The sequence below is a fragment of the Diabrotica virgifera genome, chromosome 7, assembly GCF_917563875.1.
Source record: "Diabrotica virgifera virgifera chromosome 7, PGI_DIABVI_V3a".
NCBI lineage: Eukaryota > Metazoa > Arthropoda > Insecta > Coleoptera > Chrysomelidae > Diabrotica > Diabrotica virgifera.
The window spans coordinates 230,197,798-230,222,837 of record NC_065449.1 but is presented as its reverse complement, the minus strand read 5'-3'; the positions used below and the strand labels follow the sequence as shown (position 1 = coordinate 230,222,837).

Below are 25,040 nucleotides of genomic sequence, written 5' to 3'. Positions count from 1 at the left end.
ATCGACTTCGTCTTCCCATCTCTTTTTAGGTCTTCCAACAGTCTTCTTCCCTGCATTCTTGCATTCAGCAATTTTCTGGGAATTCTATTCTCATGCATGCGGACCACGTGCCCTGCCCACCGTAATCTCTGCAGTTTAGTGTATTGTGCTAGAGTTGGTTCGCTATATTGCTCGTATATTTCTCTATTATACCTAATTCGCCAGTTGTTATTTTCACTTATTGGGCCCAGTTTCCTACGTAACACTTTTCTTTCAAACACATCTAATGCATTGGCAGATTTCTGTGTCACCACCCATGTTTCGCAGCCATAACTTACTATGGGCCTGATTATTGTTTTATATACCCGGAGTTTTGTTTTCCGGTGTACGTCTCGCGATTTGAATATGTGGCCCATCGCGAAATAGGCTTTATTTGCCAGCACAAGCCTTCTATTTATTTCCGGTTCTTCTTCATTGCTTGCAACCAGATCCATTCCTAGGTACGTGAATCTATTCACATGTTGTATATCGTCAATAAAGTGTTGTTGCGCCGGTCTATTTGATCTGGTTTGTATGAGTAGTTTTGTTTTATTTGTATTTATTGCTAGCCCTACTGCTTCTGCACTCTGTTTCAACTCAACGTAGGTTTCTTCCGCTGCATTCATTGTTCTGCTCATTATGTTTATATCATCTGCGTATGCTGCTAATTGGGTAGATTTGTTTGTAAGTATGTTATTTCCGCTCACCGTCAACCGTCTAATTACATATTCAAGAACAAGATTAAAAAGCGTTGGAGCCAGTCCGTCGCCTTGTTTCAGTCCTTGCGTTAACGTAAACGCATCAGTGATCTGTCCTTGAATACATACCTGTGCTTCTGTTTCTGTCATTGTCATTTGCACTAGTCGTATTAATTTTGATGGTATGCCAAATTCTTCCAATATATTAGGTAGAATTGTTCTATCTGTTGAATCATAGGCTTGTTTAAAATCTACTAAGAGATTGTAAACGTCCATGTCATATTCCCATGCTTTGGCTAGTATTTGTTTAACTGTAAATAGTTGGTCAATGGTAGATCTATTTTGCCTAAACCCTGCTTGATATTCCCCGATGATTTTTTCCGTGAGAGGTTAATTGAAGTCTTCGATTAAGGATGTTTGTGAATATTTTGTATCCCGAACAAAGTAAAGAGATGGCTCTATAATTCTGACACAACAGTGTGTCTCTTTTTTTATGAATAGGGCAGATTATACTTTTCTTCCATTGTTGGGGGATTTCTTCTTCTATCCATATCTCTCGTATTAGCTGGTACATCTGTTGTGTCAAATTCCTTCCTCCTTGCTTGAGTAGTTCTGCCGGTATTTTATCTGTTCCCGGTGATTTATGGCTTTTTTGTATGTGGATTGCCGTTTGGACCTCCTCTAGCGCTGGGGGTCTAGTTAATTCATTTTCTTCTCCATCTTCCCCCAGCTCTTGTTGTTGTATCTCCTGCCGTGCCTGCTGCTGCCTCTGCTGTTGTAATGGTGGTTGTGCCCCTTTGTTTAATACTTCCTTAAAATATGTCATCCAGGTTATCTTAATTTCGTCCATATCGCTAATGATTTCACCCTTCTTATTTTTGCAGAGGCTAGTCTTCGATTTGTATCCCTGTCTTAAATGTTTAATAAGTTGGTATGCACTACGTGTTTCGTTTTCCTTAAACTCCCTCTCTATGTTTAGTATCCGTTGGTTTTCGTACTTTCTCTTTTTCTGCCTGCACAGTTTATCTGCTCTTCGTCTTTTGTTCTCAAATTCTGTTTTTCTCTCTCTAGTACGTCTGAGTATGTAATTCTTATGTGCTTCATTTCTTTCCTGTATAGCTTGTTTGCATTCTTCATCGAACCATGTTTCTTCTCTTCGTTGTGTCTTTGTTCCTAGGACTTCTTTCGCTGTGTTTAGTATGATACTGCTTATGGTGTTCCATTGATTTTCTATTGTGGAGTCTGCTCTGTTTTCTTCTACTAATTTTTCATCCACTGTTCTCTCAAATCTTTCTTGTATCTCAGGGACTTTTAGGTTATCTAAGTTTAGTTTTTCTTGTTTTGGATATTTTTCCTTTACCTGTCGACTGATTTTGCATCTAAACCGTGTCTGCACTAGTAGATGGTCTGAGTCACAGCTTGCGCCACGTCTGCTTTTTACATCTAATATACTCGTCGCCATTCTTTTTTCAGTCAGTATATGGTCTATTTGATTTATTGTGTTTCCGTCAGGTGATATCCAAGTGCCCTTATGTATGTCCCGATGTGGGAAGCATGTCGAACTGATAATCATATTCTTTCCAGCTGCGAAATCTATTAGAAACTGACCATTCTCATTTGTGTCTCTATGCAAACTATGTTTCCCTATTACCCCTATGTACTCTTCTTCTTTTCCGATCTTGGCGTTTGTGTCGCCTATCACCATTTTAATGTCGTTTCTTGGTATTGAGTCATAGATTCGTTCTAGATCTTGATAAAAGGCTACCTTAGTGTCTTCTTCCTGTTCATTTGTGGGGCAGTGTACATTTATAAGGGTTATGTTAAAGAAATGCGTTTTTATCCTAAGCTTGCAGATTCTTTCATTGATGGCTTGAAAATCTGTTATCAGGTGCTTCATTTTATTATCTACGATAAAGGCTACTCCAAATTCTTTATTTCCTTTATCTTTACCGCTATACAGTATAGTGTGTGTTTTAGTGTCCCGGATACCTTTTCCCGACCATTTAGTTTCTTGTACTGCAGTGATTCCTATTTTATATCTTTTCAGTTCGTGTAGAAGGATCCTCTGTGCTCCTGGTCTATTTAGCGTTCTGACATTCCATGTTACCAGCATAAATTCCATATTCCGTTGCCAAAGTCGTCGTCTTGATATCCGTCCATTCCGAGGCCTATTGAAGGTTTCGTAGTAGTACTTTTTTACAAGAATAGGTTACTGGCCTATCGCCCAACCCCCTTTTCGGAGGACCATTTCTCCCTTCCTCGTCAGCCCTGACCCTACTTTCCACTGGGGTTGGTTACCCAATCTCCGGTAAGATTGCTCAGGTTCTCCAGGGTTCACCCGTGCAGCCCAAGCCGCACTTCGTGGAGGTGAGGATAGGAATTGAGTAGGAGAGGCTAGAGATGCTAACTGGAAACAGCATCTTGTATTGCGCTTCACTACCCCATTTGAATCCCTTATTATGTCTTTGAGAATACTGAAAGATGAAATCAAGAAGAGTAAAATATGTGAAAAACGTGAGGTTTCCTAGGAAAATCTGTGTAAAAATTAAATTTTCATCTTTGGATTGAATCCGATAGTCTATCTGGGCCACCTTATACGAAAAATAATATTTTATTTAGATACCGAAAGGGAAATTTATAGATAAAATTCAAATATTTATTTATGCTTATTTACGCAAATATGTTCTTAAAATGTATGCGTTTTTTAACGTTCTAATATTTGCACTATATTGTGTGATTGAGTAGATCGGTTGTGCACAAATGCACACTTCAAATATAAACAAATATTCATTCACCAAATAACTATTTACATTTCAATCATGTACATAGACAGACACTTGGTTACTGACCCCACAAAGTAAACATAACTGTTCTCGAAATGGAAATACATATATAAAAAATGTCTATAGTTGTCTAGTTTACTAAATGTTTGACAAGGAAAACGAGTGCAAATGTGCACATAAAAAGTTACAGCCCTTTGAAATTACAAAATGAAAATCGATTTTTTCCAATACATACATGTTATGCTCTGTATTTTTCTCTTTTATGAGATTGATCAGCAAATTCTTACTTTGATTAATTACTTAATTATTTTAATTATTACTTATGTAAAACAAAACCAAAATTAATTTAAATTTTCTAATAAATTTTATTCTCAGGGCTATTTTATAGCCCAGTAAATGAAAGGGAAATTCGGCAATACCGTGTAATTTTCAGGGGCAACTCCGAATTGCATGTAAATTTGAATTTAGGTTCTACTTACCCTCCACTTCAAAGTTGAAATTGTGCCGTTGGTTGCTTTTACTTGGGGGGTGACAGTCACCCCTTCTCGGGGGGTGAAAAAACATACGTTCAAGATAAGACCGTAAATGGATAAATTGACTGATTTTAAGCAACTTTTGTTCTATAGAGTTTTTTAAGTAAGTCAATACTTTTCGAGTTATTTGCCATTGAAAATGTTGATTTTTCGACAAAAAAAACTACGTTTTCAGACGGTTTTTCGCAAATAACTCAAAAGGTAAACATTTTATCGAAAAAAATATCCTTAGCAAAAGTGTAGCTTATAAAAAACCCAAAAAAATGGTGTATCAGTAAAGTCTATTAATCAAATAAAAACAAAGTTTTAGCTCATGAAAAATACGTTCATATTCGTCTAATTCCAAATCGAATATTTTAAGGTGAAATCACCGAAAAATTAAGCACTTTTCGGGAAAAACCCATTTAAACTTTTTTAAAGTGTTTATAAAAATCTTTATTTTAATTGTTAACAAAAGTTTTAGCATTAAAAATAAGCGAGTTACGCTCAAAATAAAGTTGGCCCTCTTTTTTTTGCAAAAAATCATGAAAAGCTCGCCGTGTTTAGCTCCCCAAATGAAATTAATCGCTACCGCTTTACAAACAATTTACTTACCTATCTATTTTTTATATGATCTGTCAGTCTCACCGGTTTAAAGTGTTTATTTTTGAAAGGGTCATAATTGAGAAAGCTTGAATGGGTTACTAATCACGAGTGTATGCAAATTTTGAACAGCCATATCTTAACCAATTTTTGTCTTACAGAGAAACAAAATGAAACTAGCATATTTATAATAGCAAAACCTACATTTTTTACTCTTTAAGATTTTTCTTATCACTAATACTTTTTAAGTTATTTTGAAAAAATGAAATTTTTTAAAAATTTTTAGAAAAATTTTTTTTTACTATAAAACAAAATGTTTTTAAAAATAAGCACTTCAAACCAATCAAACTTACAGATCATATAAACAATACACATACAGTTAAAATAGATGGTAAAGCCAAACGATTAATTTCATTTAGGGTGCTAAATAGAGGGAGGTTTTCACGATTTTTTTACCAAAAAAAGGGCCAACTTTTTTTTCAGTGTAACTCGCTTATTTTTGATGCTGTATACCAGCGTTTCCCAAATGGTGGGTCGCGACCCGGTACCGGGCCACGAAAGCAAAATGCCGGGTCGCCTCGCCGTTTTGCTATTTAAGGCCGCGCTCTGACTGACGCCAGGCTTTTCCGCCGATCAAAGCTGTAGCACCAGAATGTGTTTGGGTGCATTGTAGAATCCACAGAAAGGCATTAGCTGTCAAAAAATGCCACTGTTTTAACCGAATCTATGAAAGAGTGTGTAAAATTTATAAACTTCATAAAATCTCGCCCACTGAACTCAAGAGTATTCTCTGCTTTGTGCAAAGAAATGGGGAGTGAACATGAACATCTCCTTTTACACTGCGAAGTGCGTTGGCTATCAAAAGGGAATATTTTAAAAAGACATATTGAATTGAAGGAAGGAATTTCAATGTTCTTAGAACAACATCCACCAACGGCTAGGGATGCAATGTTCCAATTTAAAGACAGATTTCATGATGTCTATTGGTTAATCAAGGTAGCCTATCTTTGTGACATTTTTGACTTCTTGAACAATATTTTCCCCCATCCACAGCAACAAAGTATAGATAAGGAATCCATTTACAATGGACGTAGAATCCGAGACAGGACTTCCGGATTTAGATATTGAGTCAGTAATTGAACTATCGTGTGATAGGGCACTTAAATACATATTTGACAAAATACCACTGATAGATTTTTGGCTGTCTTTATAAAACATATATATTTTTAGAAACGATAAATAAAGTTTCTAATTGCTTTTGTTACGACCTATAAGTGTGAGGCAGGGTTTTCAACACTGGTTTTCTTCAAAAATAAATTTTGGAACTGTTTGGAAGTCGAACCGGACCTGAGAATAAAATTAACATATTTTCCTCCATACGTGAAATTTTTAGTTAACCAGAAACAACTGCACACTTCTCAATAATAAAGACACCTAATGGTAAAAGAGGCAATCGATTATGTATGTATGTAATATGTATGTTATTACATTTTTGTTTGAGCTAACGATTCTTTATTAAAATAAAACTATAATAAGTATTTAAATATGTTCCCTTGTACACACACACACCAGGGTATGCAAAAAATTAGTGGGTCACGAAGGACAAGCACAAAAATAACCGGGCCACGGAAAAATAAGTTTGGGAAACTCTGCTGAATACTTTTGTAAAAAACAAATAATAAGCTTTTTTTCGATCCTTTAAAAATGTTAATAAGGTTTTCCTGAAAAACGCTTCTTTCTTCGGTGATTTCACGTTGAATTATTTGATTTGGAATTAGACGAATAATAACGTATTTTTCATGAGCTACAACTTTGCTCCTGCTCAATTTGTAGACTTTACTGGTACATCATTTTTTTCACTTTTTTATAGGCTACACTTTTGCTAAATATATTTATTTCGATAAAATATCTACTTTTTGAGTTATTTGGGAAAAACTGTCTGAAAACGTAGTTTTTTTGTCGAAAAATCAACATTTTAAATCACGAATAACTCGAAAAGTATTGACTTACGTAAAAAACTTTATAGAACAAAAGGTGCTTAAAATAAGTAAATCTATCCATTTCCGGCCTTATTTTAAACACGCGTTTTTCACCCCCGAGAAGGGGTAAATGTCACCCCCAAGTAAAAGCAACCAACGGCACAAATTCAACTTTGAAGTGGAGGGTAAGTAGAATCTAAATCTAACAATAAAAAACTGAAAACGTTTGTTTTCTATACTTCCACAAAATTTATTATATCTAAGTGACTACAGCTGTTTCGGCGGAGTGCCTTTCTCAAGTAATATAGTTTACAATGTGTTTGCCTTTTTAATCTTCAACTGAAGAGGTTGAGGAGTGGGGAGCTGTTTGTCTCGAGTTGGTCATTCAGAATTATATCTGTATTTTTCAGTTTATTAATTTCCATAGATTCTAAAAAAGATAGCTTAAGGCCTTTATTTTGAATATGTAGAATTTTAAACTCTTCATTGAAAGAATGATTATGATCTAGAAGGTGAAGTGCGTATGTAGAAGTGTCTGTTTTTCTATTGTTGAATGCCCTTTTGTGTTCTGCTATCCGTTTGTCAAAAGTTCTGCCAGTTTGACCGATGTACGTTTTCGGACAGTCACCACAAGTTATCTAACAATAAAAAACTGAAAACGTTTGTTTTCTATACTTCCACAAAATTTATTATATCTAAGTGACTACAGCTGTTTCGGCGGAGTGCCTTTCTCAAGTAATATAGTTTACAATGTGTTTGCCTTTTTAATCTTCAACTGAAGAGGTTGAGGAGTGGGGAGCTGTTTGTCTCGAGTTGGTCATTCAGAATTATATCTGTATTTTTCAGTTTATTAATTTCCATAGATTCTAAAAAAGATAGCTTAAGGCCTTTATTTTGAATATGTAGAATTTTAAACTCTTCATTGAAAGAATGATTATGATCTAGAAGGTGAAGTGCGTATGTAGAAGTGTCTGTTTTTCTATTGTTGAATGCCCTTTTGTGTTCTGCTATCCGTTTGTCAAAAGTTCTGCCAGTTTGACCGATGTACGTTTTCGGACAGTCACCACAAGTTAGTTTGTACACACCACTCTGTAGTTGCTTTCTCTTTCGGCTTTTATTGTTCTTAATATATTTGCTTAAGTTGTTGTTAGTTCTGAAAGCTGGTGTTATTCCTAACAACTAACTTAAGCAAATATATTAAGAACAATAAAAGCCGAAAGAGAAAGCAACTACAGAGTGGTGTGTACAAACTAACTTGTGGTGACTGTCCGAAAACGTACATCGGTCAAACTGGCAGAACTTTTGACAAACGGATAGCAGAACACAAAAGGGCATTCAACAATAGAAAAACAGACACTTCTACATACGCACTTCACCTTCTAGATCATAATCATTCTTTCAATGAAGAGTTTCAAATTCTGCATATTCAAAATAAAGGCCTTAAGCTATCTTTTTTGGAATCTATGGAAATTAATAAACTGAAAAATACAGATATAATTCTGAATGACCAACTCGAGACAAACAGCTCCCCACTCCTCAACCTCTTCAGTTGAAGATTAAAAAGGCAAACACATTGTAAACTATATTACTTGCGGTTAGCGAAAACCAAATACTTTGGCTTCGGAGCTTCTAGACAATTGACAGTTATAGTTATTGGGACTTAGAAATTTTACACCCGTATTTTGAATTTCTCTAATAGATGGTTTGTTTAAACCCTAAATTTTCTTTTAAGGTTTTTTCTTATTAATTGAAAACAATCATTTTTGTTTAAGAATATTTATATTATGTGAAATATTTATGTTATTCTGTGGTAGTAGAAGGTACCTACTCTTTTTTGATGTGGTAATAATATAACTTTTATATGGTTAATTATTTGACTGTAATTTATAACTTTCCTATGGTTAATTATTTTATAGACATTCAAAATACTGGTAAAATTGCTAAGTCCCCAATAGGTACCGAACTATAAGTAGTACCTAACATATCCTATACATATAGGTACCTACATATTATTATAAGGTACATGACAAAATTTTTTTATTTCAAATATTGCTAATATGTACTGTATAATTAGGTTAATAAGTATATTTTGAATTTTACAACAATTTTAAACCAGTATTTTTAATTTCTCTGTACAATAATTCACCATAGGAAAGTTATAATTTTCACATTAAAGAAGATAAAATTATGTAAAGTTGTATTATTACCACCTACTAACAAATGAAAATAGAAATATTCCACAAGATATAAAGAAATAAAAACTGTCTTAAACAAAAGTGATATGTTTTCAGTTAATAATAAAAAACCTAAAAGGGGCAATTAATGTTTAAACAAACCTTCTATTAGAGAAATTCAAAATATTGGTGTAAAATGGCAAGTCCCCAATAACTATAACCTATAACATAGGTATCCTATATAATAGGTAGGTATACTATATAATAGGTAGGTATATACATAACGATGTTTTTTTATTTAAAATATTGCCAATACTATATAATTAGATTAATAAAAATATATTTTGAATTTCATTTATATAGAAATATAGATAATCAACCAAGCGAAGTGAGGTCTTTCATTTAATGTCTTAAACTCAATGATATGTATAAGTATACAATATATATATGCTTTTCAAATTGCCCGCCAAATCCAGAGAACTCTCAATTGTCTAGAAGCTCCGAAGCAAAGTATTTGGTTTTCTCTAGCCGCAAGTAACTATATTACTTGAGAAAGGCACTCCGCCGAAACAGCTGTAGTCACTTAGATATAATAAATTTTGTGGAAGTATAGAAAACAAACGTTTTCAGTTTTTTATTGTTAGATAAAATGAACTTCCATCAAGTAACGGTCGAATCCATCAATTATCACCACAAGTTAGTTTGTACACACCACTCTGTAGTTGCTTTCTCTTTCGGCTTTTATTGTTCTTAATATATTTGCTTAAGTTGTTGTTAGTTCTGAAAGCTGGTGTTATTCCTTTCTTTTTTATGTATCTGGCTATTGTTGTTGTTATCTTGCCAGTATATGTGAGAGAGCAGAAGGTACTGGGTTCTTTCTGTGGTGGTGGATACACTAATTTCAGGGCTTTCTTATGGAGTTTTTGGTTTAAAATTTTGTTAACTGTTTGTTCGTTATAGCCGTTGTTTACTGCTATTTGTTTAATGATGTTTAGTTCTATTTCGAAGTTATTTTTTGTCATGGGAATTTCTGTCAGTCTATGTATCATGCTATGGTAGGCTGCTAATTTGTGTTGTGTAGGATGGGATGATGAATTGTGTATAGTTGTGTCAGTATGGGTAGGTTTATGATATATGGAGAACTCATGTTTGTTGTGTAGTCTGGAAATCGTTACATCTAGAAAGTTTATAGAGTTATTCTGTTCTGTTTCTACTGTAAACTCAATATTATTATGAAGTGAATTAATATATGATAGAAATTGGTCAAGTTGTCTGTTAGTTCCTGTAAAGCATACTAGTTTATCATCCACGTCATCCACCAATATAAGAACTGTTTAAATACGGGATGTTTAGAAATTGTTGTTTCAAGTTGGTTCATAAATATATCTGATAGCAATGGGCTTAGAGGATTACCCATAATAAGTCCTGCACTGTTGTTTGTGTATATTTGATTATTGAATTCAAAATAGTCTTGATTTATGCAAATTTCAAGAAGGTGTAAGATTTCAGATGCAATGATCGGATTTGTACTATTATGGTCTAAAAGATTCTTAACTAAAACAAAAGTTTCTGTAGGAGGAACACTAGGAAAAAGATTTTTTACGTCAAATGAAATTAGTCTGGAGTTTTTGGGCAATTGAAAATGTTGTATTTTATTAACTAGTTCTAGTGTATTTTTTACGGTGAATTTAGGTGAAAATTTAGTGTATTCTGTAATAATATCTGACAGTTTTTTTGAAATTTTATATGACGGAGCTGTATAAAAAGAAACTACAGGTCTTATTGGGTGGTCAGGTTTGTGTAGTTTAATAAAAGAGTATAATTTAGGAGGTTGTGGGTTCATAATATTAAGGTATTTCTGTTCTGTTGGATTTAGTATTGATTTTGAATTTTCAATGGCTAGTTTAATTTGTTTTCGGTATTTTTCTGTGGGGTCTTTGTTTAGTTTTATACTGTTTTGGTTAGTTAAAAATTCTATTGTTTTGTTATTATAGTCTCGTTTGTCGATAGCAATAGTAGTGTTACCTTTGTCTGCTTTTGTAAATATTATGTCATGTTTTATTGATTTATTTTTAATTGAAACGGCTATTTGGTTTTCTTTGAAACAGGAATTATTAGTTTCACTACATACATCAGTAATATATTTTGCAATGATGCTTTTTTCTATGTTTTTGGCAGTTTTGTTTAACGCTACTTCACACTCTACACCTAAATACTCTAAATTTTTTTGATTATTATGTTGAGGCAAGTTGTGTTTGAATCCTTTCTCTAAAAGTTCTATTTCACTATTATTGAATTTAGTATCTGTTAAGTTTATAAATCTATTGAAAAAACTATGATTTGAAAAATTTGTTGTATGAGTATTGAGTTTTTTGCTATTGCAAATTAGATTATTTAGTTTTTTACATTGTGTATTAAATTTTTTGTCTATTAAATTATCTACTTCAGTTCTTACTTTAGAATCTAGGATGTCAAATTCTATATTATCTAATCTATAATGTAATTCTGAATGACATACCTTAAGATAAACAGCTATAATATCTCGTTTTCTGTATTGGGTGCTCCTATCCCATTTCAGCCATCTGGTTTGACCCTGGTGGATACCTGCTATGGCAGCGGCACTGCGGTTGGTGGTTTTTAACTTTATGTATTTCGGGAACACGTTGTTTTTCACGCACATGTTTAGAAACCAGATATTTTGTGTTGTTACTCTACGCTTTATCTAAATCCAAATTTTCATGCAATTCGGAGTTGCCCCTGGAAATTACACTCCAAAACGGTCATTTATTGGGCTATTAATGGTATCTTCGGTTTGTGGCTTCTAGTATCTCTAGTTGCTTACTTCATCCAGGGACAAAACAGGGAAATTAAACATATTCGATGTCATATAAATGTTATAAATATTTTTTATTTATCCAATATACCATAAAAATAAGATTTAAAAATTATACTAAAATTCAATTCTGTTGCAACTCTTTCTCATCTAATAAATTAAGTTTTAATTCTGATATCTCCTTTGTTTTAACAAAATTTTTATTTAAATAATTTGTTAGAGTATTCTTACAAAAAATACTAAAATTTACTTTTCTCCTTTGAAATTGATTACTTAATTCTTCTTTAAATTTTGGAATGACTAAATTATGCTATAGAACTGCTCAATACAAAAATAAACAAATATGGTGTGGCTATAAGACAACTCTCTCCGTTTCACAAAAATTCTGACTAACCTTTTGTTTCTTCTTTACTTCGTCTTCCTGAATTGCGTAGTCCTAGATTCTCCCACACGTGCTCCTAGGACGTAGCGAAAGGTCCTTCTCGTCCAAACTGCTTCACCAACAAACAAACAACGGGACTCGCTCAAAATCTCTATTCAGTTTTCTCTCTGCTCGATATCTTGTGCAAATTGATACCAACCGGCTACTCGTTCTAGACAGAACAAAGGAATCTCCTCGGACACAAGGAAAATTAACTTCTTAACTCGGTCAACGATTTCGTTTCACCACGATTCTGCTCGCAAAGGCCAATTTCACCACTTTACACCGACTTCTCACTTTCTAAAAACTGAACTGTACTATTTATTTTTATTTATTTATTTATAGTACTATACAAATGACCTGGCCTCTTGTGACTAATCCAGGTCGTTTCCTGATGGGATTACAGTAGTTTATTACAATATTATTACTTTAAGAATTTTTTCTATTTGACTAATTAAGAATAGCCCTAATCTACTACTAATTATGAAAACTACAAATTGTAAACAATTCTAATGAACAAATAAACAAAAACTAATAAACAAAAGATAAATTATTACTTTTTTTTTGAACATATAATTTTTATAAAAGTGCTCCCATTTCTCATTCTCAGATGAGAAATGCCAGCACTATTCATCTAAAAATAGTCACGAATGATTTTAAGTGCAGGTCTAATCGACTTTATGATATTCTCAATGGTATTTCGGTGAGCCTCAGACCATTGAGTTTTAAAATTTCAGGTTTTTAGTTTAATTTTTTTTTGTTTGATTAATAATTTTTTGATTTTTGATTTATTTTATTTTATTTTATATTTGATATTAATTTTTAATTTTTTATTATATAAATATTTATTTAATTATTCCAATATTTTATTTTATATTTTTATATGTAATTTTAATTTTTTTTCTGTATAATTTCTTATTCAAATTCATAGAGGTTGGATATTATTTACTTGATTTCTTCTTCGTCTAATATTATATAATTCTAATTGTTTCTTTGATATTATGTCCGCTAAATTATTTAGTGTATTAAATAATTCTTCATTTTGTATTATATTTTCTATATTTATGCCAACAAGGTCTCTTCTCATTCTTTGTAGTTCTTGTGTATTTGTTTGCCTTTCGCAAATAGATACTATGTGTTCTGGTGTGCCTATTTCTCCACATTCACAATATTCATTGTCTTTTAAGTTAAATCTATGTAGGTATGTAGGGTACGGACCGTGCCCTGTAAGAAAATGGATTAATCCTTTTTTTGGGTTAAAATAATTTGGTATATTATTTAAATTTGGAATAAAATTATAGAGACGTCTTGCTTTAGGGGAATTATCCCATTCGTTTTGCCATTTTCTATTTAATATTTCTTCTAATTCTCTTTTTGTTCTGATTTCTATTCCCATTAATTGTATTATTTTTTCATAATTTTCTTTTCTTTGCCAATATCTACATGCACGTTTTTGTGCTTCCAAGTGCATGGGCATTACACCAGTCAATACTGTTAAAGCTGATGTTGCTGTAGTACTGAAGGCTCCTGTCATTCTAACAAGGAAACCTCTTTGTGCTTTATTCAGTTTTTCAATATTTGTATTATTTGTTAGTCTGTGTGCCCATACACTTGCACCGTACCCTACAATTGAGGCAAGTATCGTACTCAGGTATACGCGCATATGCTGGAACGGAATTCTATACTCCCTTTGTGCTAGGCTTGCAATGCAATGTATGAGTTTCGCTGCCTTCTCACAGACGCTATTTATATGGTTTGTAAAGAGTCTTGGTTCATCGATTATGATACCAAGATATCTAGTTATTTTTGTTCTTTTTATTGCTTTCCCCCTTATTTGTATACTTGGATTTCTTTCAAGTCTTCCTTTTATAAGGCTATATGTTGTTTTTGTTTCTGATATAGTTAGTTTAACTTTTTTCATCCATTCATTTATATTTTCAAGTACTCCATTTGATTTTATTTCTAGTTCTCTTCTTGAATTAGCATCTATGATAAGCAGCAAATCATCCGCATACGCTATGCTCCCTAGAACTTCAGGATCCACAGCTAACCGTTCCAGAAGTTCTTCTAACATTATGTCCCAAAAAATAGGTCCACACACTGAACCTTGTGGACAACCTTTAGTTATATGTCTCATCTTTTTATCCATTGGACAACTTAAGCTGGCATATCGGTCTTGACAATAGTTTCTGAAATTTCCGTACAATTTTCTGGGGCAATGCATCTGTCGAAGTCTTTCGAATAATGCCGGCCACCATAAATTGTCAAAAGCTCCAGAAACATCTATAAAGATCATCAAAACATACTTCTTTGTGCTCCCCCCAATTATATTAAAAACTTTATTAATAGCATCTTCTGTTGATTTTCCTTCCCTAAAGCCATATTGATTTGGATGAAGTCCAGTTTCGTGTCTTATTTGATTTAGTCTTTTACAAAGTAATTTTTCATGTAATTTCCCCATTGTGTTTAGTAAGCATATTGGTCTATAAGATTTAGGTAAAGTTGGATCTTTATCTTCTCCTTTACTTATAATTATAACTTCAGCTTGTTTAAAGTTGTTGGGAAACTTTTGTTGTCTTAGACATTCATTATATAAAGAAGTGAGTATAGGTATTAAGTACTCTGAAAGTGCCTGAAGAATTTCTACATGAATATTATCTGGCCCAGGAGCCTTTTTTCTTTTCATGTATTTCATACATTCATATATTTCTTCTTCAGTAAATTCTTCTAACTGTCTTTCTTTTGGTATCTCATACTCTTGTATCATCAGTGTTCTAATATTTTTTTGTTCTATTGTTTCATTTTCTAAGTCGTCAGGAGGTAGTAATACATCTAGTAGTATATCAGCTGAATCCTCCCAACTTTTTGTATATGAACCATCTGCTTTTTGTAAAGTAGAAAGCATTGTTGGACATTTAAGTTTTTTAGATACAATTTTGTATGGGATACCCCACATATCTAATTCTAAATGTCTTGAAACAAAAGCTTCCCAACTTCTCGCTTTCGTTATATTTATTTCTTCTTTATATTCGTTTTTATACATGGACTGTACTCTCCAGATATTCATTACACAGTGACCATTTTTTCTCTCCTCAAAATCAGACTCAACACTCTTATCCCCACCATCTATCTTTCTCCGCCAATCACAAACATCCTCTCTACCCACTACATGCATATTTTCATTTCTTAAGAACCAATCTATTTTGTATACAACTTTTCCATTTTGTTAAATACTAGGAGACACCAAATTACTTTCGTTGTTTCAAAATGCTAAACAAAAAGCCTTATATTCTAAACTCAATAAAATTGTTTACTGCCTATCCTTCTAAGAAACATTTATAAAACGTCATTGTTAATTCCAAAGCGAAATAAATGTACTTTCTAATTTACCGCATAATTGTATGTCCGTTCAAAGAATCATTAACAAATCACTTAACGATTTCACTTTCCGCGAAAACACTGTTTACTAACTAAATTATAATATTTACAATTTTTGGTCATATACAGGACGATGAAAATCTATGATCTCGTGGTCTCTGATATAAATTTATTTTCTAAATTTTCCCATAAAAATTATACAATACATATATCGAAAACTATTATGAGATTTTTATTGAAAATGGACAGGTGGCATTCTTGTGACAGGAACATCTTAAAAAAAATAACAGTGAAATTTGTGCCCCCATGAAATTTTAGGGGAGTTTTGTTCCCTTAAATCCCCTAAGTAAGTATTTGTGTACGTTCCAATTAAACTATTATTGTGGTATTTACCATTAGCTAAACACAACGTCTTTAAAATTCTGTGTAAAACGTTTAACTGTTTAACTAATGGTACCACAACAATAATTTAATAATTGGAACGTCCACAAATATTTGGGGTGTTTAAGGGAACAAAAAACAAAACGCCCATAAATTTTGTATGGGTCGAAATAATTTCATTTTTATTTAAGATGTTCCTGCTATAAGAATGCCACATGTCCCTTTTAAATAAAAAATCTCTAATCCTTTTCGATATATTGGGGAAAATCAGTTTTCATTTCGTAACTTCAAGGGGGCACGAGTATAACTTTTTCGATGTGCACCTTTGTACTAAGGTAAGTTAGGTTCAATCCAACTATTTTTGATCCCAGAATTTGTGATTTAAATTATTACTTACCTTTTTGTTCCACCTTGTATAAAGATCTTTATTATGTTTGTTAGAAATATGAAGTATATCAAAAAAGGCTTTAAATCTTCATCGTAACAAAATAACAAAACATTTCCTGTTAAATAAGAGATACGGCCGATAGTTACGATAAAAACTAGGTTTAAAAATAGAAAACTAACCGATAATAATTATGTTAAAAATATTTTAATGTTCCGACTATAACCGGTTCAAAGAATTTATTTGTTTTGATACAGATTAAAAAACGATTTTAGAACCGCTAAGTTTAAGGCAAAGAATTAGTATTACATTAATTACCTTTTATTACTAATTTTATTTCAAAATTGTTAAAAAATATATTATGTAATTAATTAGTATACCTCAGAAAAAAATCTAACACATAAATATGCACTCATTATGATTATGATTACCTACTACTATTTAGTACTATTACTACATACTACATACCGTGATACTACATGTATTATATATTTTTTTTATTTTTGCAGGAATTTTCGGTTATTTAAACTACTTGACCCCCAAGAAGAGGGAAGAAATTTTAGAATTATTGGTAAATGGTATCAAACGAATGGAATACCGGGGATATGACTCAGCTGGTATGTATTTTTCATACAACTCACTACAATTTATAATACATTGTAAATCCCAAATCATAATTTACAAAGTTTATACATTGTAAATCATGATTTGGGAGTGTTCCTTGTAACATTCAACGTGTCTTGATTTTTTTATTTCTACTGCATCTTTATTGTGACTTTAGTATAGGTTCTCTAATTATATTACATGACCGAAGTATTCTGTTTTTCTCCTCTTTACGATGTTTATGAACAGACGCTCTAAATTCATCATTTTAAGAACGTCTTCATTGGAAGTGTGCGAAACCCACAATATTTTTATAATCCGTCAATAGCACCACAATTGGAGCGCTTCTGGTGTGTTTAGCATTTTGGTTTTTAACGTCCATATCTCACAACCATACAATGGGATAGACCACACATAACATTTCAGTACCTTCTTGCGAATATGCATTGACAGGTTTCTGTTACCTAAAACTGGTTTCCAGGTCATAAAAACCTTACGTGATATTTCGATCATGGCGATGATCTCTTCATTCAAGTCACAATTTACATTTAACCAGCTGCCAATGTATTTAAAATGATATGCACGTAATTACTCTCCATTATAGGCTATTGATTATGTACTATAACTATAGAAAGGAACTACAACGTTAACGGGGTTTTATTATTTCATATGGTCAATGAATATCTATATATGAAACAACCGCGGAGTGCTACCATTTAAAGGAGTGCGTTTTTGAGAAATGGGTGAATTAGTCCCTGGGCACAGGTTACATTAGGGTGAGTTCTATGCACTTTTGGTAAAAACACGTCTACATAAAAATTGTTCCTGGTTAAATTTCCTATCTAAATATAACTTTTTAAAGTCAAAGATACTTTTTTTACAAAAATATATTCAAAAGAAAAAGCACAAAGAAACCCAAAAAAAGAAATTTTGTTTTTGTCCCATAACTTTTGTCCACGGGGATATAGGTATAGACATTGCTTCACAGAAAAAAAACATACATATTTTGTCTTTAAAATGATGTTTGGTAGAGGTCATTAGGATTTACAGTTTTCGAAATATGATTTTTCAAAGTTCGCCACTCACAGCAATTTTGGGTAATTTTCCTTGTTATTTCTCAAATATTGTTCTGTAACTTTTTTCTACGTAACTTTAGGCATATGCAATGGTACATGTAAGAGGAATAGAAATCAATTAACTCTAAAATGTTCTACTGTATAATGTTTGTTGTACGACTTCTTTTAAAGAGGTTATCTTTTTCAAGACTTTATACTTTTAACGAGTTTTTATATTTTTTACGATTATTTTTTTAATTTCCCATTATAACTTTATATATTATATTATATAATATAAATATTATATGTATATATTATGTATATATGTACATAATGTATATATTATATATATTATGTATATATTATATAATAAAAAAGAAAGCTTTTTCTGTTTATTTTAAAATGGTGTATTATAAAAAATTCTAGGATTATTTTTGAATAAGATATGCTTTTTCAAAATGTAATAAGTACTTGCAACGATATTTGATTGTAGGATTATAATTCCTCATTATAACTTTTTTATGTGATTGTGTGTTATGATTGAATCTTATTTTTTATAGGTAATACTTTGGATCTACTTGACTCGGCTGGGCAAACTTCAAAATATGGATTAATTCCAATATTTACTGTGAAAGCTCCTGCACCACAAGCTTTGCTTGAAAAAATAGCATGTAAATGTACCAAAGGATGTACAAAAAACTGCGGTTGTATGTGCATGGGTACTAATTGTGGGAACTCTAAGATAACTGAGATATCAGAGGAAGATATTGAAGCTAATGCTAACGAAGAGATAAATTTTGATTTTAAAAAATTTTTAAATGTCAACGTTTAAATAATTTTAACTAAAGTGATGTTTTATAAGACTAATGTTTATGTAATTTTTGTAAAAGAAATAATTTTAAATAATACAGGTAAAAAATATCAAAGAATCACTCGGTTTCCATTACATATTTAAATATAGATGATACACCATTTTAAAGAACAGAAAGTAAGCCCTCTTTATTGAGCAATATATAGTATATTCATGTAGTAGAAGAAAAAAAAAATTTATAATGAGAAATTTCAAAAATAATCGTAAAAAATGTAAAAAATAATATTTTTTTTATATTAGGTATTATATAATATATAATATAATATTATATAATATATAATATATTATATAATAATATTATTTTATTTTTATATTATATTATAAAAAATCGTTAAAAGTATAAAACCTTGAACAACCATAATCCATTTAAAAAAAGTCGTACAACGTTATACAGTAGACCATTTTAAAGATAATTGATTTCTATTCCTATTACGTGTACCATTGCATATACCTAAAGTTACGTAGAAAAAAGTTACAGAACAATATTTGCGAAATAACAAGGAAAATTGCCCAAAATTGCTGTGAGTGGCGAACTTTTGAAAAATCATATTTCGAAAACTATAAATCCTAATTACCTCTACTAAACAACATTTTAAAGAAGAAATATCTAGGTTTTTTTTTAAAGCAATGTCTATACCTAATACCTATATCCTCGTGGACAAAAGTTATGGGACAAAAAACAAAATTTCTTTCTTTTGGGTTTCTTTGTGCTTTTTCTTTTGAATATTTTTTTGTAAAAAAAAGTATCATTGACTTTAAAAAGTGATATTTAGATAGGAAATTTAGCCAGGAACAATTTTTATGTTGGTATGTTTGTACCATAGCATAGAACTCACCCTAATGTAACCTGTGCCCAGGGACTAATTCACCCATTTCTCTAAAACGCACCCCTTTAAATGGTAGCACTCCGCGGTTTTTTCATATATAGATGTCCATTGACCATATGAAATAATAAAACCCCGTTAACGTTTGTAGTTCCTTTTAGCTATCTTATTTTGAATATAATCAATAGCCTATTAGGAGAAAGCACTTTGTCCTTTGTTGATTTTGAAATGTTGATTTTAAGGTCTCTCCGATAACGTACTCCAGTGACTAGATTTACTAATATCTGGAGTTTGGAGATCTTGTAAATTTTCTGCAAGAATGGCTGTATCGTCAGCGTATTTGATATTTTTGATTTCTCCGCCCAGTCTTACTCCCTCTTGCCTGTTATCCAAAGCCCCCCTAATGATTTTTTCAGAGTATAGATTAAAAAAACTGAGTGACAAGACACAACCCTATCGTACTCGTAAGTCTGATGGGTAGTTTTTCAATACGACTATCTCCAATTTGGATAGAGACTACTTGATTGTAATATAAGTATTGTAGCAGTCTTATATCATAGTGTGTGTCAGTTTTATATCATAGTGTGTGGCTCATCAAACTGCTTAGTCTAAAATCGCTGCAGGTGGTGGGCCTGCTTTTATTTGGTAATGTTATAAACAGTGACTCCAACCAATCATTTGGTATTTTCTTTGGTTGTAAATTTTGTTAAAGAAAGTGGTTAGTTAAGTGGTAATGTTTTCTTCGTCCAAAAGTTTAAGTACTTCAGATTCAGCAGGGATTTGATCTTGCCCAGGTGTTTTATTATTTTTGGCTTGCTGCATTGCTTTTCTCACTTATAATTCTAGTATACTGGGACTTCTGTCTAACTGGTTGTCACAGGGAGTATGTGTATGTGTAGAATTTTCTCCATAAGCATCGTCAAAAACGTTACTGAACAAGTCTAACTTCATTTCATTTGTTATTAATTTGCTTATGTCTATATAAACAGTTATTCTTAATTGAAAACAAATAGTTTGTCTAACTTTTTTATCTTTTTTTTTTTCATTTTGTATAATCACTCGCCCTTGACACTTACGATGATTACACGTATCATTGCTTAGAAGTAAATAAAATTTTTATGGTTTAACGATAAACAATGCAAAATATAATAATAAATCGCTTTATTTTTGGTGAACATTTGGAGTTGGTTAGTGAAATACTTGCATGAACCGTTTTTTTTTTTTGTTGAAATAGGTGTAGCTGTCGACTCCCCCGAAACCAAGGATATCTTCATAATTAAAAAAACCGGCAAGGTCGCTCTGCTCGCCGAAGAAATAAAAAATAGTAAGTAGTTTTACTTTCTTGAGATTAGATTAATTTATTCATTAAGTAGATTTATGTTATAATTTCCGGTCGATTATCGTTTTAGCACATTCGGAATAATTGCAGTACATGCATATTTCTTAGAAATTATACAATATTGATACAATGTTACCAAGAATAATATGCTTCGTTTTTTGAATTATCTATTGAACAATACTATCTGAACTAAAAACTATCTGAACAATACTACACAAATTAAGTATTTGAGTACACTCAAGGAACTATTAAGTCCAGATGGGATATGTTTAGGGGTGGACATTTTTACATAAGAAATAGTTTATCTTATGTAAAAATAACCGATACTCCAGGTAAAGGGCCTCTTCAATGTACATTCTGCAAGTACCGTCAAATATTAAACATTTCTCGTTTGGATCATTTCAAAATCAGTGAAGTCCCGGTACTCTGAAAGAATTGGGACCGAACCCATTTCATATTACCAAATTCTTCGGATTAAACAGATTTTCTTAAAACACATTTAATAAAAAATAACATAAATAATATACCTATCATTAAGTATAGTACTTTCGCTTTGAACGCAATAAGAGCCTAAGATAGAAGTAATGAAGCCTTTAACACTAGAAGCACCAGAGCGGCCATTTTGACTGCTTTCTATTTTTGACCCTCTGTATTACTTATTCCTAGTTGTTTTAGGAAGTTGATAATTTAGGACTTTTCCTAGAGCTATTTGAGGATTATAATTCCTCCTTTACAGGTACTTTTAGTGTAGTAATTATTTTTTGAGATGTATGTATTAGTATATACCTAGAAGCACCAGGGCGGTCATTTTGACTGCTTTCTATTTTTGACCCTCTGTATTACTACTTATTCATGGTTATTGTAGAAACTTAATAATTTAGGACTTTGCTACATCTATTTAAGGATTACATTTACAGGTAGGTACTTAGTGTACCTAATTACTTTTTGAATATGTTGATGTCTACCTAGAAAAAATGCGGTCCTTCTTACGGAGGAGAAGTACCAGATCAGAGCGATGATCAACAGATAAATTTGCACTTGCGTAATTGTATATTTTGCTATACCTACAACTAACTAAAATATATCTATCGACGAACAGTTTTTCCCACAAAGGCAAGATGTCACTTCACCCAGTAGGTACATGGCGTATAAACCCGATAAGTTTAGAATCAAATTATGGCTTACAGCTAATGAGTGGTCCAAATATTTATTGCGCGGATTTCCTTACCTACGGAAAGATTTACCAGACAATCAACTTCTAGGGGAACATGTAATTAGACGGCTAATGGGCCCATTTATGAATAAAGGAAGAAATGTCACGACACATAAAAAGAATTACGAAAGAAGGCTACCAGCAGTACTGGAACAATAAACCGAGCAAGAAAGGACATTTCTCCGTCAAAAAAAAAGAAAAGATGGAATTGTACAAATCAAAAATTTTCATACACGAAGACTTGAGCTAACAAGGGAAACCAGGTGTACCAGAGAAAAATGATCAAAAATTTTCTAGCGCTGAGTTCTCTATACTCAAACAATATTGAAATGGGCATATATAAAAAGAAAAACCTGAAGCCATTACCTACTACAACCACACAAAATACGGAATAGACGTTGTAGATCAGATGGCCATACAGTGTTCAACCAAGTCAGCTTCAAGAAGATGGCCGTTGCAGACTTTTTTTTAATATCTTAGATAATATGGTAAGAATAAATGCTTGGATTCTATATAAGGAAGTTACTGGTTGTCAAATATCTAGGCAAACTTTCCTACTTCAGTTAGCACAAGAATTGCGACAAGATCATAGGACTAAGGGCAGGACAACACCAACGGATAAAAATCAGAGATACAACACCTCAATCACAAAATAAACGTAGGCAGTGACAAAAGCTACAATATCTCGTACATGTGATGCGGAGCGAGAAGTATGGCATCCTGCGACTCATAATGCAAGGAGAAGTAGATGGCAGAAGAAGCATCTGAAGAAGACAAATTTCATGGCTGAGGAACCTGAGAGAATGGTTTGGATGCAGCTCAAAACAACTATTTAGAGTTACTGACCCAAAAATTAAAATAGCTATGATGATAGCCAACATCCGTAGCGGAGATAGCACCTGAAGAAGAAGAAGAAGTGGCAAACAGGGAACGGCATCAAAAATAAAACATGTGAAATTTGTCATATACCTATGTAAAAAATTTGTGTGTAGGTCTTGTACAAGCAAAATTAAAAAATTTTGCTACTACATAAATTGTGCTTAAATAATTAAATAATTTATTTAAATTAACTAAATATGTCGTTTATTAGTTGGTATTAATTCAATATAGTTTTTTTTCGAGTAAAAAGGATACGAAAACGACTGGCGATAGAAAATTCTAATACCCGTCATCTTGACCGCTCCGGTGTTTCTAGGTATGTAAAAATGTTGGTGTTTCTAGTGTTAAATTAATTTGTGGATATATAAAAGCTATTTTCCTACCACCAAACGTTACCCCGATTATGCAGACAATGGGACAGCACGTTTTGCAGCATTTGAAACAGCTGTTGAGGTTACTAATAATCAATGATGAAGATAAATTACTGTCACTATTAGAAAATCGCAAGAAATAAATACAAAAGACATCATTTACTGGGTAGCGGAGGCTTGGGAATCTGTGAATGAGAAAGTTACAAGACTCCTGGAACTTCTGGACTCCTAAGAACTCCTGGAAAAAAATTAGGTAAGTCTTACTTATGAAGAAATGCCAGATCTACAGGCTGAAGGAGCCAATTTGTTAAGGGACCTTGTGCAAAATATTCCTGGCTGTGAAGAGGCAAAGAACAGTGCTGTAGAAGAATGGGTGCAAGCTGATGATGATGGTCACGGTCACGAGATATATGGATGATCAGCAAATCATTGAAATGGTTACAGAAGATCTTTCAAAACCATCTGATGAGAGTGATGGGAAAGAAGATATCAAACAACGAACAGCGGGTAACCCACACAGACGCTGTGGCTGCGTTTGATTTGACGCTACGCTACGTGGAGCTACACCCCGCCTCCACGCCAGTGGATACATGTTTTTGAGACGCTGCTGGCGTAATTTAGCTTCGAGGGAGAGGAATTCTTCATTCAAGCTAAGAAATTCAACTGAATTTTTCAAAAAAATAAGTAAAATTTGAAAGGTTTACTACAGTTTAAGTACTTGAAATAATATTTTATTGTAATTTTTAGATATACAGGGTGTCCAGAAACTCTACCGACAGACGAAGACAGGAGATTCCTCAGATAATTTTAAGACAATTTAACTAAATTTACCTAATCCGAAAATGCTTCCTAAGGGAGCTAGAGCTCTTTGAAGATGGCGTCTTGTAATTAGTTTTTCTTAAATACCTCCAGGATGCTTTTAGTTAGAAAAACGAAAATTTGTATGCATATTTATCTTTCAGAGCTAAATCGATTCCATCCATTACGAATTTCTAGTATTGGTCATAGGTATCCGTTTTGGGTAGGGCAACGGTTATTTTATCACAAAACTTTTTTATCTTAAATTTTAAGCATTTTTGACTCTGGATTATTAAATTGTGAGGTATTATAGTACTAAAAGGTACTCTTGCTTTAAGTCGGTAGGACACACCGTTGTCGAGAAAAATCGATTTGAAAATTTTTCGTTTCTTGAATTTGAAAAAAAGAATTTTCAAAAAAACGTATTTTACCAACTTAAGAGGATGGGTACGTATTTTCGGCTGCAATGCTATTCAAACGGGGATTTATTTTTTTCGAATCCTGAGAAAACTAATAAATATTTTTGAAAAATTTAAACGCAGAATGAAAGATTACGTTATTAGCTAGGGCCGAAAGTCCCTGAGAACTTCTGTAATGTTTATTTTAATAAGTTACAGGAGTGAAAAACTAAGAGAAAATGTGGTGTGATTTTGAATTTCAAATATCTCAGTCAAAAGAAACTTTTTATTTATTCTAAGGGACTTTCGGCCCTCGGCAATAATATAGTCTTTCATTCTGCGTTTAAATTTTTCAAAAATGTTTATTGGTTTTTTCAGGATTCGAAAAAAATAAACACAATGTCAGTGGTAATATTTCCAAATCTATCTTTGTCATACAACGCAATCAGTCGAATAGAATATTGTCAGCATACTGTCAGTCAGCCAGTGACAATCAGTGACAATTTTAAATATTTGACATGGCA

At 32.3% G+C, this 25,040-nt stretch overlaps 1 protein-coding gene across 6 annotated transcripts in view; it reads left to right on the top strand.

The window, feature by feature from the left end:
- LOC114344106 (glutamine--fructose-6-phosphate aminotransferase [isomerizing] 2) overlaps positions 1-25,040 on the top strand; it is a 165,525-nt gene that overhangs the window by 60,636 nt on the left and 79,849 nt on the right. For all 6 annotated transcript variants that reach the window (XR_007699160.1, XM_050655390.1, XM_050655386.1 and 3 more), the window contains exons 2-3: positions 16,675-16,782; positions 20,753-20,842. Coding sequence is in view for 5 of the 6 variants with exons in the window: in XM_050655390.1 (XP_050511347.1) it covers positions 16,675-16,782; positions 20,753-20,842 (198 nt within the window). In the remaining variant the exon portion in view is untranslated. The remainder of the gene's footprint in view (positions 1-16,674; positions 16,783-20,752; positions 20,843-25,040) is intronic.